Consider the following 24,992-nt stretch of genomic DNA (forward strand, 5'->3'; position numbering starts at 1 on the left):
GGGAAATAAGCACAGTTAAACAAACCCGGTGGGGAAAGATTTTTCTCGGGGGGGGGGGGGGGGGGGGGGGGCGTCCTGCCTTCGATCTGTAAATCGAAACAAAACAAAACAAAACACGCCCCATCAAGCAAAGCGCAATAAAGCGAGGCATGCCTGCCTGGTGTGCCGACTGGAGCTTTTGGGGTGTTTATACACCTTCCTAAAAGGAAAGCGATCCGAAACGGTCCCTCCTCCAAGCCACTCAGTCAGACGCGCTCCGCGGAGCTGGGCCCCCGGGTGACTTTTAAACACTTTGCAAGAAGCGGTGGCACCAGCGGAGACCGCGCGAACCCTGGGAGCCGCAGCGCCCCCATCCCAGGCACCCGTTCCGGGAGCCCTTCCCGGGCTGCGGACCCCAGCTCGCTCCTCCGGCCTCAGTTTCCCCGCCTGTACCGGAGAGGCCGGTGGAGCCGGCTCTTGGCCCCCCTCCAGCTCGACCAGAGGACTCTCTGGCTCAGAGGCGGCTCGGCCGTCCTCACCTGAGGGGGCCGGTCCGCGGCGCCCCGCACTCACCCGGCTGACGCTTCAGCGCCATCACGGATACCAGGTAGTGGGCGATGTCAAAAAAGGGGAACATAGACATGCGAGAAAAGGAAATGGTCAGCTCATCCCACGAAGAGGCCATGACGACGACCTACCACCGCGACCCAAGCAGCCGGGGTGACGGGTTCCCGGCTCACGCGGTGAGAGCTGGGGGCGGGGCAGCCTCAGGCGCGCTCTTCAGCGCGGCCTCCGGGAGCCCTGCGCCTGCGCCCTGGCACCCGCGTCCGGGCGCGGAGGGGCGGGGCCGAGGGTCTGGAGGGGCGGGGCCGAGGGGCGAGAGCCACCGCATTCGCGGGCGGTCGACGGGTGGGCGGGGTGAGGGGGTTCCCTCAGTTTCCGCGGGGCCTGAGCTAGCTCTCCTAATAAGGGTCCATCATCTTCTCCTTGCTGGGAGCTGTGCCAGGCAAAGGAGAACGGGCAGATGAATAAGACATAAATAGTGAATTTATTAACATTGTTAATGTTAACATTTAGTGCATTTATTATTTTTTTAAATGGATAAAGAACTATTTTAAATTTTCCTGTTATAATTTCTAATATGCTAAATATCGATACATGTAATCCACATACACAAAAACTTTGTGAGATCCTTAAATATTTTAAGTCAGCTTTTTTAAAGATTTAATTTACATACACTTATGTTCACCCATTTTCCTATTGTTTCAGATGATGTTGGACACATGCAGTCTAAAGGGAAGACCCTCGGAGTTGGATTTATTTTTGTAAATTGATGTCATTCACCTATATTTCTTGATCAACTACAGTTTTATATCTTCAGTAAATCACACCATGACTTACTGGAGATATAAAAAAGAATATAATTAATATCCTGCCCTCAAGAAACTTGTATTCTCCCAAGAGAAATTCTTTTTTAAAATTATTTATTTAATTTGTACAAAGCAGGTGGTGAGAAGTATAGGAGCCATGCCAAGGCAGTTCCTAGGAGAGGAAGATTATTTCAGCGAAGTGGTTAGGTGAACTGGCCTTTAAAAGCTGCGGTAGAGATGGTAGGAGGTATTTGGCTAGACCACAAAGTGAGAATGAGGTAGGAAAAGAAGTCCTTAAAAGGCAGACCATAAATCAAGAGGTTTGGCTCCAGAGTCGTAAGTCCTTGATCACTAAAGGTTAACAGTGCAAATCAGAGCCAGAATTCAGACTCAGCCAGTATGCTAAACTGGGTTTTAGGGGTGGGAGGTGCAATTAAGCAACAAAATTAGGAATAGATTGTTAAGAAGAGACAGGGAAAATGGAGGGTATTCACTGGCCCAAGCAAAAGGGAGTGGAGGCTGAGGACAATAGGAGCCGAGACCCGAGTGGGGGAAAACTCAGTAGAAACAGAATAAGCAGGATGTCAACTCAACTTGTCAAGGATATGGATATGGGGGATAGGTGAGTAGGATTATGGTTACATTCAGAGAACTGGAAACAAGAAGGAGGAAAAACACAAATTTCGTTTGGTACATATTTTTATTTGATCTGTCAACAGATTATGCTGGCCCAGGAAATTGGAAATGCATAATGAGCTGCTAGATAGGTAAGAGCTGCATGGGAGTATGCACTGCAAGCATGACTTACATTGTTTTTTTGTTGTTGTTATTGTTGTTGTTTTTTTTAAATAGCTGTTTAGCAAATGCTCTAGACTAGAGTCATAGCCCCATTTTGTACACTGCAGCGTTTTGCCCGCCGTCACTGGCTATTGTGAACGAAAGGGGCCACATGCTGACCTGACAAGTTCAGGGGAGGCCTGCATGGCGGTCTTGCAAACTCAGAGACCTAAAGTAACCACAAAGGATGGTCTGAAATTAAACTTTAACTAAAAGCAGTTATGGTGGGCAGTTACGTCCTAGGCCAGTATCTTCACTGACAAGGTCAACCTTTACCTTAACTGAGCCTATCTGTCTTTTTGCATCTATGATAACACACCCTTGAAATGTCTGGGTAACTTGTAACTTCCCTTTTTCTGGAGCCCCTGAGGCACAACCAAATGTGCTGGGCGCCAGGACAGATACCACAAATTCCTTCAGTATCATGTTAATTGATCCTGCACCCACCTAAGTAATGTGTCCATCATTTTACTTTTTATCCAATCCCAGGGGTTTCCCTGCTTTGCTTTATCCCTCCTCCTTAATCTATCACCAATGAATTTCATGTAACCCACCTATGTCCCTCCTTTGATTGCAAATGTATAAATACAAATGTAACCCCGCCATTCTCCGGAGCATTATCTCAATTCGTTGAGGTTCTGCTTCCCAGCATATGTTAACAGTTTGGCTCAAATAAACTCAAAAAAATTCTTTACAGGTTTCAATGGTTTTTACGTTAACACTATGAAGCAAGGATCTCTTTTGGGAGGCTACTAACCAATCACACGGCAGCAAAGTAGGCCACTGAATAATGGACATTCTCCCACATCTTAATTCACAGTGTGTCCAGACTCCAACTAAAATAAGAGACTTGGAACTTGACCAGGTCTCTAGTCTACAAGTCTAGAAATTGTAACAGCTGTCTCCTAGAAGGCCAAGTTCATGCTCATGAACGTATATGACAATTTCTGTGTAAAGTAGGTGGAAGGACGGCTGTCCTTTAGGCAAGTCAGTTACTATTAGATGAACTATTTTTAGAACACCCTACTTCTCATGCTCCTGTTTATATATCCCCCCACAGAAGCATGGGCCAAGCATTCCATACATGATTCACCCCAGCATCATATTAAGGTTCACTGCTATGTCTATTGGTACCTCATATGACCCCTGTTCCATGACATATTCATCTGTCAAAAACTAGGCTCAGAAAAAAGATCACCTTTTATATCCTTCAGAATGTCAAAAAGCTCAAAGACTTCCACTGGTGCCAAGGCAATTGTAGCATTTAGCTGACGGGGATAGGGAGCTGGGAAAGTGGACAAAGAGTGAAACTGAAAACTTGCTGCCAACTTCTGCAATACCTCAAACATCTGGCATCCTTCCACTACCCCCTTCCCAGAAAGTCCAAAGACTAGCCACTACTTGGCCTGGAGAGCTGGCATAGAGTTGCGGGAAAGAACACCATAGTGGAAAGTTAGTATCACCTACTAGTCCAGAGAGTTGGGTCTTCATGACAATACTGGTATAGAGAGACAATACTGCCCTAAACCGGTTTGGCTCAGTGGATAGAGCATCGGCCTGCGAACTGAAGGGTCCTGGGTTCGATTCTGGTCAAGGGCATGTACCTTGGTTGTGGGCACATCCCCAGTAGGAGGTGTGCAGGAGGAGGCTGATTGATGTTTCTCTCCCATCGATGTTTCTAACTCTGTATGCTTCTCCCTTCCTCTCTGTAAAAAAATCAATAAAATATACTTTTTTTTAAAAAGAGAGAGAAAGAGAGATACAATACTGGTAAATACCTCCATAAATTTCTAAGAAGTCCCAATACACCAAACCACTAAATCTGATAACTATTTGATCTTTCCTATTAAAAAAAAAACCCAAAACATTTTATTGAGGTATGATTGACATACAAGAAGCTATACATATTTAATACATACTGCTTGATGCATTTAGGAATTAGTACACACCCATGAAATTATCACCACTAACTATGCCACAAACATACCCATCACCTCTAAAAATTCTCCCATCCTCTTTTTTTTTAAATGTTTTTATTGATTTTTTTAAGAGAGAGAGGAAGGAAGAGGAATAGAAGATAGAAACATTGATGATAGAGAAACATTGACTGGCTGCTTCCTGCACGCCCCCCACTGGGGATCGAGCCCACAACCTGGGCATGTGCCCTGACCAAGAATCGAACCAGCAACCTCATGGTGCATGGGACAACGCTCAATCCACTGAGCATTCTGGAGGGGCCTCCCATCCTCTTTATTATTGTTTGTGTATGCGATAAGAACCCTTAATATAAGATCTACCCTCTTAGCAACATGTTAAGTATGTAACACAATATTGTTAACAATAGGCTCTAAATTGTAGTGTAGATCTCTAGGACTTATTTATCTTTTTTTTAAAAAAATATATTTTATTAATTTTTTACAGAGAGGAAGGAGAGGGATAGAGAGCTAGAAACATCGATGAGAGAGAAACATCAATCAGCTGCCTCCTGCACACTCCCCACTGGGGATGTGCCCGCAACCAAGGTACATGCCCTTGACCGGAATCTAACCTAGGACCCCTGAGTCCGCAGGCTGACGCTCCATCCACTAAGCCAAACCGGTCAGGGCTTATTTATCTTTTATAAGTAAAACTTTGTACCCTTTGATTCATAACTCCCTGTTTCCCCCTCCCTCCAGCCCCTGGTAACCACCATTCTACTCTCTGTTTCTGTGAGTGACTATTTTAGATTCCTTATGTTGACAATATCATGGAGTAATTGTCCTCTATTTATTGTACTTAGGATAGCGCCCTCAAGACTTATCCATGGTGTTGCAAATGGCAGGGTTTCTTCTTTTTTTTTTTTTTAAGCTAAACAATACTCCATTGTATCACATTCTTTATTCATTCATCTCTTGATGAATGGGGAGTTTTCAGCCATTATTCTTTTAAAAAGCTTCCTGCCCCTTTCTTTTTCTTTTGCTTCTGAGACTTCCAACATTGTGTATATTGGTTCTCTTAAAGATATGCCATGAGTCCTATAAGATTTCTTCATTCTTTTCCATTCTTTTTTTGTTGTTGTTGTTCCTTCAACTGGATAATTTCAAATGCCATGTCTTTGAGTTTGCTGATTCTTTCTTCTGCTTGATTGAGTCTGATATTAAAGTTCTTTATTGAAAATTCCAGTTCAGTCGCTGGTATTCTTCAGCTCTAGAATGTGTTCAGTTCTTTTTTTATGAAGTTCTATCTCTTCGTTGAACTTCTCATTTTGTTCATGTATTGTTTTCCAGGTTTCATTTAGTTGTCTATCTGTGTACTCTTGTGCTCGCTGAGCTCCTGTAAGATGATTATTTTGGATTCTTTGTCAGGCAATTCATAGATCTCCATTTTGGGGGAGGGTCAGTTACTGGAGCTTTATTTTGTTTCTTTGGTGGTATGTGTTTCCTTGATCTTCACATTGGTGTTTGCACATTTGAAGAAAGCAGTCATCTTTCCCAGTCTTTATAGATTGGTTTTGTCAGGGAAAGTCCTCCACCAGTCAGCCCAGCTAGAGATTCTATGTGGACCAGATGGCAGGACCTACAGGTGTGCCTGCTGCCAGAGTCCACCAGCATCAAGGACAGTCTGTTACTGAGGTTTGCAGGCCAGCTGTTGAAATCTGAGCACTGGTTGATAAGGGCCTCCACCTCTTTCCTTTATTCTCAGCTACTCCAGTTATCTAGATTCTTTCAGTGTTCTGGGCGAGATTCAACAGAAGGGGACAGCACCCTGAAAGGCTGGAGAAGTCAAGCACTCCCTTTGCTCTCTCTTCCCTCATGGAGGACTCATGAGCCAAGGGGATCTCTTTCAGCATTTTGCTGTGCTAGCTTGGGGGAGGTGTGACGTGTGCAGTGAGTGTTCTTCTTACCCCTTCATTGCATCTTTTTTCCTTTCTGTGTTCCACTGGGGTGCTGTAACCTCTCACCTGGATTCCAGAGCTCTGATGAAGGTAATTTCATTGATGGATGGTTGTTAAGTTGGTTTTGGGGTAGGAGAAGTAAAGGCTAGAGCCTCTTCTTCTGCCATCTAACTGATATTTTTTCTTTGATTTTTTTCTATAACCTTTTTCTGGCTTTAAACCAAAGTGTGACAATGTAGTAGGATTCTTACGTTGCATTTGCATTTTTTTATTCCATATGTTGCATTTATAATTTCCATTGTGCTACCCTAGAAACTGATCCTAGTCAAAACAAAAAGGTATTAGGACTTTGTTTTGGTCTCCTGTGTATTCTAACCTGACATATAACTCCTGTCCCATCTTTTGTCTTGTCTTTCCTGTGCTTGGCTCAACAGCAACATCTCTTAGAGACTGTACTGTACTATATAACTGTAGTGGGCAGGATCATCCACATGGTATTCCACACACAAAAATTTGCTGGGTTCTGGCTTTAGGAAATCATGAGGTCTACACAATACACAAGGGGGAAATGCCAGAAGGAATTCAGTAAAATTTTTTCTAGTATAATAATATATATTAGTATAACTTATGAAATATTTTACTTTATAACATATAAACATTTTCTATTCATCAGTGTTTTTGATAGACAAATTTTTTTATCTTCTAGTTTTTAAAAAATCTATATCACTACAATTTTCATAAAGAACTCATCTTTTTCGCAGAATTATGTCTGTGATACTTGATTTGAATGAGGTCAAGGCAGTTAGCTTAGCATAGTCTTAAGACTTTAGCCCACATTTACCCTAACCCATAGCCCTTAGTTCATTATGAGAATTTGACAGAAGAATGTGGATGGAGCATTAAAAATCCAATAGGGAATAATTACAATGACCAAAAAAAAAAGGTCATTTGCAGCAAAATTAACACCAAGGTTAAGATATTTAAATATTCATTATTGTTTAGATTGCTCCATATTAAACTTATTAGCAAAAGGAAGTCTGAACTTGCTTGGCCTATAATATTCAACCATTTAAGGAAACTAATTTAAAACTACTGCTGGAAGCTCTTCAGACAAAAACCTATCTTGAATCAATTGTAAACTGAGTAATAATGTTTTTCTGTTAAGAAATTACTTATTTAAATACATCTGAAATCTTCCACCTCTAACCCTCTGCCCTTCCAGTCTCCACCTTAAACAGGCTATGAGATTATAAGATTAATTTTTTAAGTTTTTTTATTTGTTTGTTTAAGTGAGGAGGGAACAGGCAGCACAGAAATATGCTTTTGTGTTCTTCTCTTGAGGGAAACTGATTTTTGCTGCATATTTGGGCTGTTTTAGGGGTGCCGGTGAGGGAGAGGTGGTGAAATGAACCTGTGAACTGAGAAGCTCTCACTCATTCTTTAATTTCAGGACAGTCAATCCTTTCCGCCTGTAAATCAGCTGTGAATTACAGACCAGATACAAGAACTCAGTGTGAGCTCCCAGAGGGAATGAGGACTTTGGAATAAGAGAAAGGCAAATTCCTCTGCAAATTGTGACAGAGCTGAGCATGTGGCAATCTCCAGGGAAAATTTTTGCAACTGCTGGGGCTTCGTCACCCAAAGGTATGACCAGCTTAGAAACTAATTAGCTCAAGTGCTGAGTGCTAACCACCCAGGGCAGCAAGAACCTGATGCGTGAAAGGGTCTGACTCCAGAATGGGTGGGAGAGACCAGTTCAGGGAGCATTTGTGGATGTCTTGACCAAGAAAGGAAGAAGCTGAATGGCAGAAATACACAAGAACAGCGACAGGAAAGTCAAGGGCTAAAAATGAGCTGGGGGTTATAAAAAGCACTTGTCTGGATTATTCCAGATGGACAATTCCACTCACCCATTTGAAAATTCGAACTAGTTTTTCCAGTTTCACAATGCATGAAGGTGTTTTGTTTTGTTTTGTTTTTAAAAAAGCTATTACTGTAAAATTTTAACATTTGGGTACAGTCTTAGAATGGAGTAGTGGGCCTCCTAAGGACCCCTCCAGCCTTATGTGAGGCAGCATGCTGGGGGGGGGGGGTGTCAGGAAACACTTGATTTGGAATCAGAAGCCCAATTATTAACTGGGTGATTCTTTTTGGATGAGCCATTGAAGGTCTCTAAGTCTCAATTTCAACACTTGAAAATGGGTTTGAAAATATCAGTTTTATTTATCTCACAGTCGTTATTGTTATGCCCAGATTTCAAGATCCCCATTAGACCACACCAGGGAGCCAGCCGAGTCTGATGCAAAAGCAGAGAATCTTTTATTCAAACCCGGGCTTGGCTCCCCTACCCTCCTTACTGGCACAGCAGCAAGTGGTAGAGAGAGGCAGCCCTGTGGTGAGAGAGGTTTTATAGTAATGGGAGGAGAGAGGACTGTGGGCCCTGCCGATTGGCCAGGCGATGGAGGGCGTAGTCCTCACCCTTTCAGTTATGAGGATTCAGTTCCAGACTTATGTAATACATTTTGAATAAGCATAAAGCTTTATGTGAACATAAGTTGCTTTTTAAATCATCTGTGAAAGATTGTGGAAGATGACGAGCACGAGGCAAAGAGAACAAGTAGAGAAACCGCAATCGCCTGACGCGGGTGTTTTCGGATGGCTGTACCCGAACTATTTTTCCCCACCAGAGTAGAAATTCTGCAGGCAACACGCAGTCCTAGCCACGTTTGTGCAGCCCATAGGACCAAGCATCATCCTTAAAGGGTAGGAGGTGCCAATAAATGTCTGTGGAATTGTACTAACAGGCTTCAGCTTCCAAATGTAGTCATACATTGGTCAGCCAAGAGAGGAGATGTGAGTGAACTGGGAAGAAGGAAGAAGAAGAACCTTACTTTATAAGAGGGAAGAACAGCCTTGCCACTGTGGCCCTCTTTGTGCCCTCACTTGCTGCCTTTTCTCTATTCTAAACTGTCGAGAGAGCCCCGAGCAGCGGCGGCTTTGTGTGGCTAACCACAGGGCGGACCTTCATTTTGCATTTTTCTGGGCTCGGTTTACCAACTAAGTCGACAAAGTCTTTGCGCCTCTCCTCCTGGCCTGAGCCCTCTGCAGATCTAGTTCTGCTGTTTGGGTTCATGAAGTAGAAATTAGCATAATCCGATTAGGCTAGCTGCTGAGGGGCGTCTTTGGTCTGAAAAGGAGAGAAAAGAAAAGTGTCTCACAAAGAGGGGAGCCTGGAGCTGGGAAGGAGAGGGCACAATCGCGCCTGTGCTGCTGGCCTGAAAGCTTGCACCTGCACAAGCCTCTTGTAAATAAGGACTCTCAGATGGTATTAAACGGGGCGCTGAGGATTGAGGGGGGAAGCTCAGGGTGGTAAGCTTGGGGATGAGAAAGGCAAGACAGCAGCTCTGCATCCCATTAATTGATTTATCTGGATTGGCGAAGCGGGGGTGGCTGACGGAAGAGAATGCCCGTTTGATTCCTACTCAGCATTGAGTGTGGGTCAGCCCCATAATCTGGTCTATCGAGATAAGCGTTTTAGAATCTCTGCGAGAGACTGATAAGGGGTTTCCTTGTGGGGAACAAAGTTCATTGGATGTTTGATTTCAGTACTTTCTGAATGGGATGTCTGTATCTTTCCTTTATTTCTGGAAAGAGAGGAAAAGAAAGCTACGTGGTGGCCATTGTGTTACTAGTAGGCCTTTGGGTAATGTGTGCTTCCTTGGAAACCACGGAAGGAAAACTCAGCCATCAGCTTGTACTCGGTGAAGCAGGGACATTTCTGATGGAGTGCACCTTTCTCTGTTGTACACAGCTTACGGGCATAACTGAAACTCATTATTTTGAAAACTAAGAATGGAATGTCAATCTATGTGTGTAGTAAATGTTGAGTTTCAAGCAGTTGATTTATTTTGCCCTTCTTATGTGGAAGAAAGGTCCAAAAACAGGAAGGAAAATTCAACATCAAGAAACAAAAATTCAAAACAACTTATCTCAAAAATTGGGTCCCCAGAAAGAGATAGCTGGGTAAAGGCGGGTTAAAAGTCTCCTGCTGTCCTCTGATATCCCCAGTGTTGCTGGAACCCAGCAAGGTGCGGTCATGAAGAGGGGCTGCCTGAGAAGAGCTTTGGCTGCAGAGGGAGGGGAGGGGAGAAGAAATACCTCGTCCTCTTTCCTCCTCCACCCTCTGTCCTGCCTCTGCCAACCAGAAGCCCGAGAGAGGAAAGACCAGAGTGATGGAGGCTGAGGTGTGTACAGGGCTGGTGTTTCACTGTTCCCTCCCCCAGATAAGGACCTGGTAATATATTTTAATGAAAGGTTTTTCAGTATCAAAATGGATATGGGATATATACTATGAAGATATTTTCTTGCATTGTTTGGGTACATCTTTACTTGGGCGTGGTGTAATAGTCTTTTCCTATACTGCTAAGTTATGTTCTCCATCCATATCTTGACTGTGATGTAAAATATCTATGAAAGTGTCAGACTTTTTCAAAAGGAACCTTTACTAAAATAAGCAGAGCATCTTGTCTGACTGAGGACACCTTCAATCACTTCCTTTTATGCCATTTAACCACTGTGTCTATGTAAGATGATGTACAAAAATACAACTGTTTTGACCCATAGCCCAAGGTCTGTCAGAGCTAATGAGCTTCTCAGGCCTTTCCTGATCTGCTTCTTATCCTTTTTTCTGAACATCAGGCCTCCAGATCCCTTCTCATTCTTAAGGTTTCTATGTGCTTACTTCAGCTTTGAGCAGATAGGAATTATTTTCCTACTTGCCTCCCCAGACTCAATTTCTTCCCTAGGCTCCAGAGATCTGCAGCCAACCAGCAATGTCTCCTTCGTCCCTCTCAGAGAGGCTGAATGGCTCTGTTGAAGACGGCAGATGTTAGACCAGTGGGGTCAGGCTGAGCCTGGGTTCAGCAACCTCCTCAGTACTGTTATGCCCAGATTTCAAGATCCCCAAGAAACCACATCAGGGAGCCAGCCAATCCGATGCAAAAGCATAAGAATCTGTATTTCAAGCTAGCTTGAGCTCCCCGTCTACCAGACTCACCGACACAATGGCAAGCCAAGTAGCTGAGAGACAGAACCCCGCGTAGAGACGGGTTTTACAGCGGGGGTTGGAGTAAGGGGAGGAGAAAGACTGTGCTCTGCCGATTGGCCAGGTGCAAGTCGGTGTCTTGTTCCTGGGTGTGGCTAGCAGAGTCTTAGACTTCCGGGAAGAAGCTCCTTGCCAAGCACGTGGCCAAGGTAAGATGGAGGACGCAGCCCTTACCCTGGGGCAAGATGGAGGGCGTGGCCCTTACCCTGGGGCAAGATGGAGGGCCTAGCCCTTACCCTGGGGCAAGATGGAGGGCCTAGCCCTCGCCCTTTCAAGTACTTGAGTTTGGGCTAGTTCTTACACTGTTCTTCTGGAAAGAATTCAGAGCCAAAACTCCAACTATAAGAGAACATTTATTTTTAAAATCACAGAGGTAGAAGAAGTAATTCGTAGAAGAAATGAGCTTATGAAACAAGTTGTAGAGGTAAAGGAAGGGCCCTTGGAGTTTGGGAATGAGGAAGCTAATGGTAACACCCCTGGGGAGGGGGGGGTAAGGGGTAAGGGGAAGGGAGAGCTTGCTGGATCCTCTGTCCTAAGGGTTTTAAGGGTGGAGAAGTTAGGGGAGTTCCCAGGGGAAGATCTCAATAGAAGATTCAGCAATTCTCCAGGTGTGTCCTTTCTGAGTCTAGGTCTCTACTGATTGAATGGTCGGTGCCAGAGAAGGGGGTCATTATGAAGTATGGTAGCAATCATCTCAGATAGAAACTATAGTTTAACTTTAACCCTGTTGTTTGGCTTCTGTACTTATTTGCTTTGTTTAATAATAGAAAAGTTATTTTAATTTTCTGAATTATATAAATCACCCCATTCCATTAAATACCCTATTGATTATAATGTGGATATCCCATTGGTTGTGGTCATACTGGTCTTAGAAAGCACATTTTCCTTTACCTGGGAAGGACAGCACAATTATCCCAAGGTCAGAGGGCTCCAGTTAACGTGTCCCTGTTGACTCAGTGTTCCGGAGACCCAAAAACTGTAATTTAGATAACATGCTTAAGTCTGACCAGGTTCCTCATTCCAGACCCGAGGGCTCTAGATAATGTGTTTCTATCAACTCAGTGATCCAGAGACCCAAAACTATAATTTACATAACATGCTGCTTCTGCTTCTGTAAACTGCTTTTTTGCGAACCAGGTTCCTCATTCCAAACCCTGGGATGTAATCAATACCTTTGTGATCTTCGCCTATATAAATCTGGTGTTTCGGCCATCTTATCACTATGAGATTTGGGAGAGCAAAATGCCCCCTCATAGTCCCGGATTTGCAATAAATGTGACTCTTTAATTCGACTTCTTGAGGCGTCCTTGTGTGATTTGCGGGATACATTACAACAATTATTCAATGCAACTAATCTGGAGGTCAGCTGTGAGGTTACTGGTCTGGTTTTGTTGCTTTTCTTGGCCTGGAGCTGAAATACAACTGAGGTTCAGATGTTATCCCTAAGGAGTAAAGGTCAGGGGGTTCAAATCACATGACCAAGGATATGCTAGGGGAGGAAGATCCCCCTGGAGGCAAGGTCCCACCCTCCAATTGTCTGTTGCTAGGTACCTGGGGCTTTCCACCCTGGTGACCTTCTGTCCCTGGCCCATTGCCCTTGCTCTGCTTGTGTCTAACTGCCTACCACAGCTCTAGGCTCCAGGAGGAGAGATGCCCCATCACGGAAACTGGGAAGGACAGATATACTGGTGAAAGGACAGGGGAAACAGCACAGAGAAAAGACAGCGCTGGGGACCAGCACGCTCTTTGCCCTGGTGTGAGTATATGATGCACCTCCTTGGACATGCAACATAACAGATCTGAATATGGCACGCTGGAGATGGGGAAGGAAATCATAAAAGGAAGGGTTATCCATAGTCATCGAGAGCCTGTTATGTGCCAGGAGTTAGATAAGTGACATCTTTGATAGTTCTAGCAACCACTTCATGGAGATATTTGCTCCAGTGTACACGTGGGGAAATTGTGGCTTAAAGGAGTCTAGGCAGCACACCGGAGGTCATGTAGTGAGTGAGCAACAAGGCTGGGCTCTGAAGCCATGCCTGCCTTTCAGCAGAGGCCACGTTTCTTTCACTATGTTCTTCTGCCCCCAAGAATAGAAGCCTCTGGTGAAAGAAGTGCTTGGTGCAGGTGGGCGATGACTGAAATATAGGGGGGCGAGGGGGAGAATCACAGAATAATTTGACTGGTGATCTGGGTTTTCTATCCTGAAGAACTATGTGATAAAGGAAAAAGTATGCAAAGGAAGTGCTGGGGGTCCCATCCTCTCAGACAGAAATTAGGTTGCACGGCGCAGTGGAAGATGTGCCAACAGCAACGAGCCTCCCGAAAAGGAGGCTTTTTTTTTAGGGTTGTGCTTGTTTACCCAATAGCGTTACTGGGTAATATGCCTGGTCCACGAGGTTCCATTAAGGTGGTTAGGGTCAAAAGGCATTAAGAATTTAGATTTTTTTTTTTTAATCTGTCTGTGAAAAGCAGTGATTTTGAGTAAAAATGATGGGTCAAATTCTGGCTCTGCAGTGGAAACTTGGGCAAGTTAAATAATCTCCTACACTTCAGTTTCCTCGTTCGTGAAATGAGAACAATACATCTAATCAACATAATCTTAACAATGGAACACTGTTACATGCGAGCTGATACACAGGAAGCTATTGGCACAGCCTGGCATACAGTAAGTACTCAGCGAATCTTGGCTCCCTTATTATATTTTACTTGTATTTACAATGTAAATAATTCTGAATTAGATATGCATGTGCATAATTCTTTGACCATAATTGTGATTATTGCTTTATGGTAGGTTCCTAGAAGGATAATTACTTGGGTACAAGTATCCTATCTAATCTAATAATAGACAAAGATTGAAATTGACCGTACCTTCGCTACGCCTCCCATTGGCTAATCAGCGCAATATGCAAATTAACTGCCAACAAAGATGGCGGTTAATTTGCATACGTAAGCGCGAAGCAGCAGAGCGAAGACTGAAGGCAGCTCCGGCTGGAGCAGCGAGGGCTGTGAAGCGGCCTCGGCCGGAGCATCGAGGGCTGTGAAGGCGGCTCCAGCCGGAGCGGCACCGGTTTTCCTCCGGCACCCAGGACCCAGGCCTATTGCACGAATCTTTTCGTGCAACAGGCCTCTAGTCTGATCATATTGAATAATCCTATGCTTAAAGTTTTCCAGAAAAGGCAATTCAATGGCTTGCTTCATTCGACTACCAGGGAATTCTTGAGCTCTGGAAATTAAATTCCTAGAGTACATGTTATTTGGCAGATTACAAACCTAACCAAGGTGTATGTAAAAATCTAGTGTTCATTAAAATCTCTTTGTGATAAATCGTTAGCAATAAAGAGAAAATAAAATGGAAAGTGTCCCCGTTTATAGCAAACTCCAAGAGTCGCAGAAGTGCATGTTCAGTTTAGGAGACCTTGGCCTGGCTTCCTGTAATCCTTCAACGGCATTCATTTCTTGGCATTTTGTAGCACCTGCCACTTTAAATCCCTCACTTCGCACTGCCATTGAGAGTTTAGATTTCCTCCTTATCTTTGACCTTTTAATTTAAGGATGTGGCTTTTAACTAACCTTTGGCCTGTGGGTCAGCAGTTAAGCTGTCCATTCTCCCAGACCCCTGAAAAGATGAAAGATCTTTGGTCTTTTTAAGGACAAAGCCTGTTGTGCATAACTTGTACATAGTTTGGTCATCTCAAGCCATGCTTGGGTGACGAAACCTCATGAGGCAGGTGCTGCAAGGGCCATGCTGAATGGGTATATGGCAAACAAACCTTAAAGAAGAGCTTTAAACTTTGGGTTCCTCAGTAAAAGTCGGCCTGTTCAAGTTTCATATCAATGTCATCTTTTAGGGGAAGCTAGTGGAAGATACTTAACAGAGCCAGTCCTGATATAGCTTCCACATTTTGAAAGCGAGGTCACTTACAGGGCTGTCTTACGGATTAGATGTTAGATAGAAACTGTCACAGTGTCGAGGAGACCTTAGCTGGGAGCAGGGGGACAGAATATGCACAGGTATCTGAAACACAGGGTAGAGGATATAAGGGCCGTGAAGTGCATAAGGGGATTCTAAGAAAGGAGAGAGAGCCGGAGTGGTGGAAATCTAGGAGGAAATCTTTGTGTAAGAGATGATGTTTAAGATGAGTCAAGCTTCCTGAAGGAGTGGTTTTTCAGATCAGCCATGAAAGATTTTAGCAAGTGGAATTTGGTGCAGATGGAGGGGTGAGTAAAACAAGTGAGAATGGGACGTTCATGCAGGCAGATGGATCACAAGGGGAAAGTCAGAGGTATTGGGGGGGGCATGTTTGGGGACCATCAAGTGAAATGGTTTCATTAGCATGTACAATGCATTTCGGGGACTGTAGAAGGTAAAGGGAAGGGTACAATGGGGTCAGGCTGCCGAGGTCCTGGTTTGCTGGGGAACAGCATTTTTTTCTTGACTAAAGACAATGGGAGTGGGGGGAGGGTGGTTCAAAGCCCGAAGATTGGCTGTGAGGATGGAGTGAATGGGCGGATGAGCTTAGTTAATTATAAAATTCTTTTTAAAAAGGAAAAAAAAGAGAACACTTTCTTTTCTTAATTTATTTTCAATAAATTAATAGTTAAAAAGTAAATTAGAATCAATGGTAAAAATATGACAAAACAACAGATAAAATCTTTGGCTGATACTTCTAATCACATTCTACAAAGCACAATAATTCCATTTCAATGAAAAGGCATAGAAGAAGGCTACAGAGCACTATTAAGAAGAGAGGAGCCTAATCATAAGGTGCTGGTCCGTTTTCAATCCTAAAATACTTAGTGACCAAACAAGGCTGTAGCAAGGCTGGGCGCTGGATCAGGAGACTGGCACGCACGGGGTTTCCACTAACTGTCCATGTGACCTTTGCAAAGTCACTTTGAAATGCTCTGGACCTGTTTTCTCCTCTGTCACATGAGGAGTAAGATTAGCCAACGTAATGACCTACATAAATAAATGGACTTGTTTATACCTAGTTTCCAGTGGTGTCTGGAGCAGACCAAACACTTGTTTTCAAATAACAGAGTAGCATGGATGATATAATCTGTCTAAACGCTTCTGTTGGGTTCAAATGATCCATAAAAAGATGTACCACTAGGGAACTACAATATATTCGAACCATAAATTCTTACTATTGCAATCACCAAGCCCTAAGTATAGGACACCAAGGAAGACTATAGAGTGATTTTTGAATTAGCCTCCAGTCTTATGGCAGCTACCTTGCCAAGGTTTAGGTCTGACAGTCATTTTAATGTGACACAACTTGATATACCAAAATTCAAGCCTGCAAAAGAAATCATCTAAGAGGTGAATTACATAAAGTCATATTTTAAATGTGTATTCATTCTATCAAGGGGATTTCCTGCAGGGTTTCATTAAACAATGATCCTCCTCATATAGTTTAATGATCATTCAATCTCCCCAGAGCTTTTTAGGAGCAAGGGCCCTCTGCACACACAGACGTGGCCCCAACAGCAAAAAGGTGCACTCACTCTGAGAAGAGCATTAAATCCCATATTCAGGCCTCCCTGCAGTCCTCGGCAACATGGTAAAATGAAGCTAATATTAAAATACTGTCTAGCCCTGGCCGGTTTGGCTCAGTGGATGGAGTGTCGGCCTGCGGACTGAGGGGTCCCGGGTTCGATTCTGGTCAGGGGCATGTACCTTGGTTGTGGGCATATCCCCAGTAGGGGGTGTGCAGAGGGCAGCTGAACGATGTTTCTCTCTCATCGATGTTTCTGACTCTCTGTCTCTCTCCCTTCCTCTCTGTAAAAAAAATCAATAAAATATATTTAAAAAAAATTCTGTCTAAAGTGTGACTTTGATTTAATGCCAGATGAGAATAAGTAATGTTGCTCAATTGACAACCATCAGCAAACCATTGGTAGTTTGGGGACACACTTAAGTCCCCCCAAGCTTGTGAGAAATGCCCATTTGTGTCTCCTCCTATTCTGGGTCCATGGGGAAGTTCACTGAGTGCAGTTTAAAGAAAGGACCCAGAAGGAAATGCATTGCTTCTGACACACAACGTGCTACGAGTGTGAATGCTGCATGGGGTTTAATGACATAACGGCCTTGCTCATTTGGGGAATGAGATTTTGAGGGGGCCTCATCCAATTTTCTTCTGATTACCAAACCAAAGGGGCTCATTTCAACCTTTCATAAGTCAAATATCTTCCTTCCAGAGTGGCAGGAAATTTTAACTCCTCTGTTATGTATACACTGGAAAGCCGTAATTGCAAATCCATCAATTTCCTACTGGTGGTTCAGAAGGTTTTAAAACCAATGTACCATCAAGAACTTTGGGGAAATAAAATGTCCCAGAGACAATCAAATGACATAATTTGTATTCTGGGCTCAGCTATGGGATTCATCTCTGAATCCAAGCATCATCAGGGTGGCAAGTGGTGGTGAGTTATGCCAAATCCACACTGTTCCATTGGTCTGTGGATACCACCCCTCCCAACATAAGACTGAGCTAATGCTCCATAGCTGGGAAGACAAATTCCAAATTCATTAATTCATTAGAGTCTGGTATTACAGTCCCATTGTCTGCTCTAAATCTTTTGTTTAAACTAAGCTCTCTGTTAAATGAGTCGTTAAATGGTAATGTTTGGATTTTCATAATTATATTTGAATTTTACGGGTCTTAGATCAGCAGGAACTCAGGCTGAATTAGAAGTTATTAATACCTGACATGTGAAACTGAGGGGTTAGAGAACCTATTTCAGGTGTTTTTCATAAGAAAACTAGGAACTCTAATTCATAAGTGATCAAGTCCTTGCCTCTCACAAATATAGCCCACCATTTGGCTTTGGAGATAACATATATGGGAATGGCTCATGGCAGGTAACACCTCCCACTTCTGTAGCGATAAAGGATGCAGAGCTCTCCCATAGGTATCTGTTGCATTCCTGTAATCTTCTCATGTCAGGAGGGTCTTTTCTCCACAGATTTTCCCACAAGTCTCCAGGATTATTTTCCTGCAAGAGCCAACCTGAAGACTTGTTTTGTTCCCCCTTGATCAAACATGCTACATTTTTCAAAAGAAACTTTAAAGTATGTTCTGAGGGCCCTAGCTGGTTTGGCTCAGTGGATAGAGCATTGGCCTGTGGACTGAAGGGTCCCAGGTTTGATTCCGGTCAAGGTCACATGCCTGGGTTGCAGGCTTGATCCCCAGTAGGGGGCGTGCAGGAGGCAGCCAGTCAATGATTCTCTCTCATCATTGATGTTTCTATCTCTCCCTCTCTCTTCTTCTCTAAAATCAATAAAAATATATATTTTTAAAAAATGTTCGGAGGGAAGCATTTTTTACTCATCTGAAATGTGCATTTCTACTCATCTTGCTTATAACTGAAAACATATTGAGTAATTGTTTTTTCTTCAAACGGCATCTCATGTAGATGTTGGACATATAAAATAGACAGAAACAGGCCGCATTCCAAAGCCACATTCCTCATGGCCTCCAGTCAGCTCCTGGCAGCTGTCCCTGAGCCACCTCCTGTGACACTTAAATTCCTGCCTCACAAATTATTCATCAAGGTGACACTGTAACATGCCAAAGGCTGTCGATGGCCAGTGACTTCTGAACAAGTGTCTCCCTGGGTGCTGAGAGTCAGAGCCGCACTAAGGGACGTGGTGGCTTGGGCCAGGTGAAGGAACCTGGTAGTCACTGAGCAGAGTCCTGTCGGGCAGGGGGGGTCCTTGGGGAAAGAGTCCCAGAATGTTGCCCGGGGCTGCCACTCCCGTTTGCTGCAGGCTTTGCTCCCCCAAGACCTTGACCAAGAAGTTGATATACCTCATTGCCAGGCGAAGCGTTTCATTCTTGCTCAGCTTCTTGTCTGGAGGGTGAGTGGGGATGAGCTTCCTCAGCCTGGCGAAGGCGCTGTTCACATTCTGCTGCCTCCACCGCTCCCTGGTGTTTGTGAAGATCTTCCCGGTCATGTCTGAGGTCCTGGCCAGGGAAAGAGAAAGGGCCCCGAGGGCCAACACCTTGTAAGAGGCCTGGTGGGTAGCACGTGTCCTGCCAAAAACTTGAGATGTTTGATCTTCTTGACCCAGATTTTAGGAAATTCATTTCCTCATTTTCAGGTTTTTTGAATCCTCCTTTTGAGAAGGGAAGAAAACGTGGCAGAAGAAAGGGCAGGATAAGAACACCCTTTGGCCTTTTTCTCTCTGGCTGTTTTAAAGGTTATTTTATCCTAATACCCCCATCCAGTTACAAGGTTATTTTTATCCCAATAACCCCATTGCTTCTTTTATAATGTACTCTTCCTAACTTTTTGGAGTCAGGTACAACATAGAACTGAATAGTACATGCATAGGCTTGAATAATAAAATATATATTTAGTCAATAGGAAGTTAAACATGGATTCTTTTTTTAAAAAGCTGTGGTCCTAAGTTTCATGAATAATACAATATTTGGGATGATGAAAATAGAATGCATCTCTGCTCTTAGCTGGCAGCCCTCCCCTGGAGGATTGGACCCCACAGCATAAGAACTAAAATATTCAGAGTGGACCACATTTAGAGGAGGGTAAACAGGGTGCTGAAGAGTCTTGAAAGCCTGCTGTATGAAGAACAGAAGTGGGGGTATTTAGGGTGACAAAAGAAGAAAGGCCAGGAGCATATGGGGGTGATGATTTGGCATGGATGCTGTAGAAGGTATGCAGGCCTCCCCAAGGCTCCATTTCTGTGACCTCTCCAACCCAGGGGGAGTGATTATCCTCACATATGGCCAAAAATTACTGTGCCATTTTTAACTCTTAGAAACATGACCCCTTTTTTCACGTGGTTTGGATTGACATGCATCAGTGGGAACGTTTTGATGCATCAGCAAACTAGCCAAAGCTCAGACCTCAACAGTTGGGTGCTCTTGGCTCACTGCCATCAGCTGGCCATTCCTGTTCCCACAGAGAGTAACAAATATTCCAACTCCACTCCTCTACACCTGCCTTTCTCTGTGCCTTGAATTCCCTCCTCACTCTCCTGGCCTATTTCTACACATTCTTTAAAGAGCAGCTCAAATCCTCCCTTTCTATGAAGCCATCCATTCCATCCCAGAGCCCCCCATACTCTCTCCTCACTGAAGTCCTTCAGCCCGTGGTGGTAAGCAAAGGCTCTTAGGAGAATGAAATATTTGTAAATCACTGATCACAGTGCCTGACACACAGTAATTACTATAAAAGTGTTGATGACCACATACAACAAAATAATAAATATATTTATCAGTAAAATGACTTGTGGGGTATTGAATTATTCTTGAAGGGTGATATCTTGTTCTTCTATAACCAAGCCTGCTGTCCTTTTATTTCAATCCTTAACCAGCTGTACGCCATAAGCGTCTATAGTTGCAAGTGGCGGACCTTTTTTTTTTATATAAGGAAGGTCCCTTTTATTGACCTTTTTAAATTAAATTCAAAATACAGAATGAGGACCTGCAGCTGAAGGCTGTCGCTAACTGCAGTCAATGCAAATACAACTCAAGGTCTCCCTTAATGTGAGAGCCAATGCTCCACTCTCCGAATCGGAACACGGATGCCTTGCAAAACTATGCTTAATAAGGAAGCAGTGTATTCACATATCAGATACCTGCCATCGTAGAGGAAGGCACAGCAGGACAAAACAGAAGGGAAACGCCACTCCTTCCCTCACCGGGGGGGTGTTCTGGTCACAGCACCAAACACTAACCAGCCCTGGGGCGCTCCCTGTCAGTTCATGGGCCTCAGTTCCTCTGCTACCAGGTAGGTTAACGGTACCATTCTCTCCACCCAGGGTTGTTGTAAGGAATAAATGAAATACCGCATATGAAGGCAACCTGTGAACTACACAGTAAGGAAAAATTAGAGCAAACAGAGCACTTGCCTTGTGCCAGGCACTGTTTCTGTGTTTTAACTCATGCGATGTCCACATGTAAGCAGTGCTGATTGCGGGAAGCGTGTTGTAGACATTGCCTAGGGAGGGAGACATGTTCCAGAAGTTATCCCACTATACAGTACGCTTCATAGGAACCAAATGAGGAGGATCCCAGCTCACTGGGACAAGCACTCTGATACCACCAAGCCCTGACTCTGTAGGAGTCAGACAGTGGTGGTGGCATCCATGTGATGGTTAAAAGCACAGGCTCCAGAGCCAGACCCTGGTTTGGCTACTGCCTCTACGCCTCCTAGCTGTGTGACCTTGAGCAATCTCTTAACCTCTCTGTGCTTCAAATGCCTCAGAAGTGAAGGGCAACTGTGAGGCCACATAAAATGATACCTTAGGGCAATGTCTGGCACACAGTAAGTGCTCACTAAACGTTAAACGATTACAACGATCCCTACCAATAAAACAGAGAAAAGAAAATGTTCATTGTAATTTAATTTTTCCTAATGAAGCAGCTATAATGGCTTTATTTATGTATTTGCTTATTTCACCCTATAGGAGTGTATGGATATGTGTGTGTGTGTGTGTGTGTGTGTGTGTGTGTGTAGATACAGAGCTAAATACCTGGAAGGATTCAGACCAAACCGTCAACAGGGCTTCCTCAGGGGGAGGAGAGTGGGTTGGGGGGAGATAAAAAAAAGGAGACTTGTGGGTTTTATTCTCTATACTTTGGCATTATTTTACATTTTTATAATAAAGTATTCATATTTTATTTGCCTCACAATAGAAAAAAAATAAGAAAGTTTATGGGTTTTAATGTAGAAAAACCTGGCTTTGAATCTCAGCTCTCAATTCCCCAGGCTCCCAATTCCCTAGTTATATGACTGAGAAAATCCGTTAACTTCTTTAAGCCTCAGTTTTCTTCTCTGGAAAATGGAAATAAAGCCATCCTCAGTTTGTTGTGAGAACTAAGTGAGATCCTCCATGAAGTGTATAAGGATATCAGTGAGACACCATGTGCCGAGCACACAGGCACTTAATAAACACGAGGGCTCTCCTCCCTACACAGATGAGAAGTGTCATTCCTCCAGAGCCTGGCGTTTGTCAATCATCTATACGCCCCCGGGACATGTCCCAGCCAGGTTCTGGTTGCCGTTCCTGCTCTGTCCGGGTTGGCGAGTCCAGTGCTGGGCCGGGAACCCGGTGGTGTGAGCGAAACCCCGGCAGCGCATGGCAGGCTTCAGGCTCCCTCCACCAGCCACTTAGGTCCATGTCCTCGCTCGGCAGAGACGCTCCCATTTGGACCCATGGTCCAGTCACAATCATATGCCCTCCAAGCTTTGGCATCAGCAGTCACCGGCACTACGTGCCAGATACTGTGCTGGCTGCTGGACACGGAGGAGCCAGCCACTGCCTGTGTGACATGGAGAGGGAGGCGCAGGGACTGCTGAAGCAGAGAAACAGCACTGAACCAGGCCCTCGGGGGGCTTCCAGGCAGCCCACGTATCCTTCCAACTAAAGGGGTGGGCCAGCCGACCCCCACTTTCTGTTCTGAAATACCACGACACCCACTTACTGCGAATGATCTAACCTAAGCCACTTCTAAACACCCTGGCCGTTGGTTCCACCATGAAAATATGAGTGTTGTCAGAACTGTGCCCACCTGTACCTAAAACTGAAAGCTTGAACCTAAATCAGGAGGATTTTAAGATAGAAAGAAACCCGTCATGTTTTCTCCTGGCAAGGCTGGCTGCTTAGCCAGGACTATGGGAACAAAGTTATTTTCAAGCTTCTCTTGTCAAAAGAGGGTTTAGCTCATTCACTAAGTCAACTCAGGCCCATGGGGGTTCTTTTCAAAGTGGGCAAGAAAAAGATTAGGCAGGATAAACTAACTGGTGTTCTCTCCTAAGAGGGCTCCATTCTATTGTGCCAGAAGCAGACAGAGGGAGACAAGCTTCTGAAACGAGGCCTGCCATCCCAGGAGGTGCTGCATAATTACTTGTGGATTTATCCTCAAGTATGTCCCCCTCCTTCTCCATAGGGGGAAATACAAATCAACGATTTAACAAGCTGGAAAAACTCAAAGCGGAGGTCACTGGAAAATTACAAAAGCCCTGATTTGGGTGGTAAACACACAATGCAATATACAGATAATGTATCACAGAACTGTACACATGAAACCAATGCCACCCCAATACATTTAATTTAAAATTTTTAAATTTTATTTAGTCTTTTTCTAGTTGTGAGGACTGACTGCTGCTAATCTTGATTTCAGAGTAAGCTAAAAGCTTAAAAAAAAAATATGCCAGATGCCACAGGATCAAACTGGGGTGGAGAATTTTGTCCCAGGTCACACAGGGAATCAGTGGCAGAGCCTGTGTCCCAAGCCTGGGTGTTTATGCATTTGTGTCACCACTGACTCCTGCTGGGTCCAGGTGCATAACCTTTTTTTGTGCCATGGAACCTTCTGGCAGTCTGAGGGAGCCGTCTCAGAATAATGATTTTCAATACATAAAGTAAAAAGCCTTTGGTTCTCTTCTCAGAATAATGATTTTAAGTGCATCACTTAAAATACATCGACCCATCAAATAACCAATTATCCTTAATAGTTATTAAAATAATTTCACATTTATATATAATAACGCATTTGCTTTGCTTTATAACACATTAGATTTATTAGCATAATTTATGCATAGTGATATGTAAATGATGTTTTTCAAAAGATGTGCAACCTCTGTAACATGAAAGTACCTATGATTACGGCTAATACCACTGCAGTTTACTGCCCCCATGCATCAGCAAAGGAGAGGTTACATTTAGACGAAAGGTTACTGGAAAGAAAGATGTAACTTTTTCCCAACTAAATATATAGAACCCCGAATTCTACCTACACACCCCTGAATGGACCCCGCCAGGAATGCCTGGGCAGGAGGAAGGTCATAGAAAACAAACCTGTGTTTATATTGTCACCACTGACGATAGCAGGTCACCAGAGAAAAGAGTGACGACAATTGTGCCTCCAGAGAAGGTGACTAATGTCCAAAATAGGAGCTGCTTCTTTTCATGCTGGTGGTTCCGGGACACACAGCCCAGGTCAACCAGAAAATATGCGACAAGGCACCCCGCCAACACACCCACGGTGGCCTGTCCAGGCATTCAGACACTTACGGCTCTTCTTCCCTGAGACTTTACACTTCTCCTCCTGGCCCTTGGTCCTGTATCTGCCTCTTTTTTTATCTTTCTCCTGACAGTAAGTGAAAGAGACGAAGGGTGATCTATAGAGTTGCCTTTGTGGGAGATGCCCAACCTCCAACACCAGGCACAGACATGTATAATAACGCATGTGCTTTGCTTTATAACACATTAGATTTATTAGCATAATTTATGCATAGACATAAATTATATAATTCAAAATTTGCCTTTGGAGATGTTTGTAGAAGTAATATATGCTCATTTAAGGAAAATGATCAAGCAGTACACAAGTTCATAAAGCAAAATAAATAAATAAAATAAAATAAATGGCAGTCTCCCTATCTATCTACCTACCTACCTACCTACCTACCTACCTCTCTAATCTCATTCCACAGCAGTAGCCAGTTTGGTGTGCACATATACACTGTTTATAACCTTTACACGTAATATAAAAACCAGAATACATATGGTTATGCAGGTTACTACTCCCATTAGACAACTCCGCATGTTGATGCTCTAAATAAGTTCATTTACTGTGAATGCCAGCCTCAGGTGGGCACCGGGAGAGCCACCTGTTCCAAGGTGCGCTCCACAGCCGTCACTCAATGCGTGCCCCGCCCAACCTGCTGCCCTTGCCCGCTGCCCTTCCCAGCCTTCCCCCTTTTCTATTTATAACCTTTGCTCCCCCAGCCTGCAGCCCTGCCTTGCGACTCAGTGGTTCCGGCGTCCAGGAAAGCCTGTCCTGTTCAAGTT

General features: G+C 44.0%; 2 protein-coding genes across 2 annotated transcripts in view; both read right to left on the reverse strand.

Moving 5' to 3' along the window:
• The window catches only part of TMEM38B (transmembrane protein 38B), a 36,977-nt gene extending 36,204 nt beyond the window's left edge, over positions 1-773 (reverse strand). The window contains exon 1 of the mRNA XM_023753306.1: positions 553-773. Within this exon, the coding sequence (XP_023609074.1) occupies positions 553-664 (112 nt within the window). The 5' untranslated portion in view covers positions 665-773. The remainder of the gene's footprint in view (positions 1-552) is intronic.
• A 17,809-nt stretch (positions 774-18,582) lies between these two features.
• On the reverse strand, positions 18,583-19,162 carry TAL2 (TAL bHLH transcription factor 2). The gene has a single exon (XM_023753221.1). It carries the CDS (start codon positions 19,125-19,127, stop codon positions 18,810-18,812), a length of 318 nt encoding a protein of 105 aa, XP_023608989.1. The 5' UTR covers positions 19,128-19,162; the 3' UTR covers positions 18,583-18,809.
• Between the last annotated feature and the right edge of the window lie 5,830 nt (positions 19,163-24,992).

Source organism: Myotis lucifugus, unplaced genomic scaffold (genome assembly GCF_000147115.1).
Source record: "Myotis lucifugus unplaced genomic scaffold, Myoluc2.0 scaffold_43, whole genome shotgun sequence".
NCBI classification, from domain to species: domain Eukaryota; kingdom Metazoa; phylum Chordata; class Mammalia; order Chiroptera; family Vespertilionidae; genus Myotis; species Myotis lucifugus.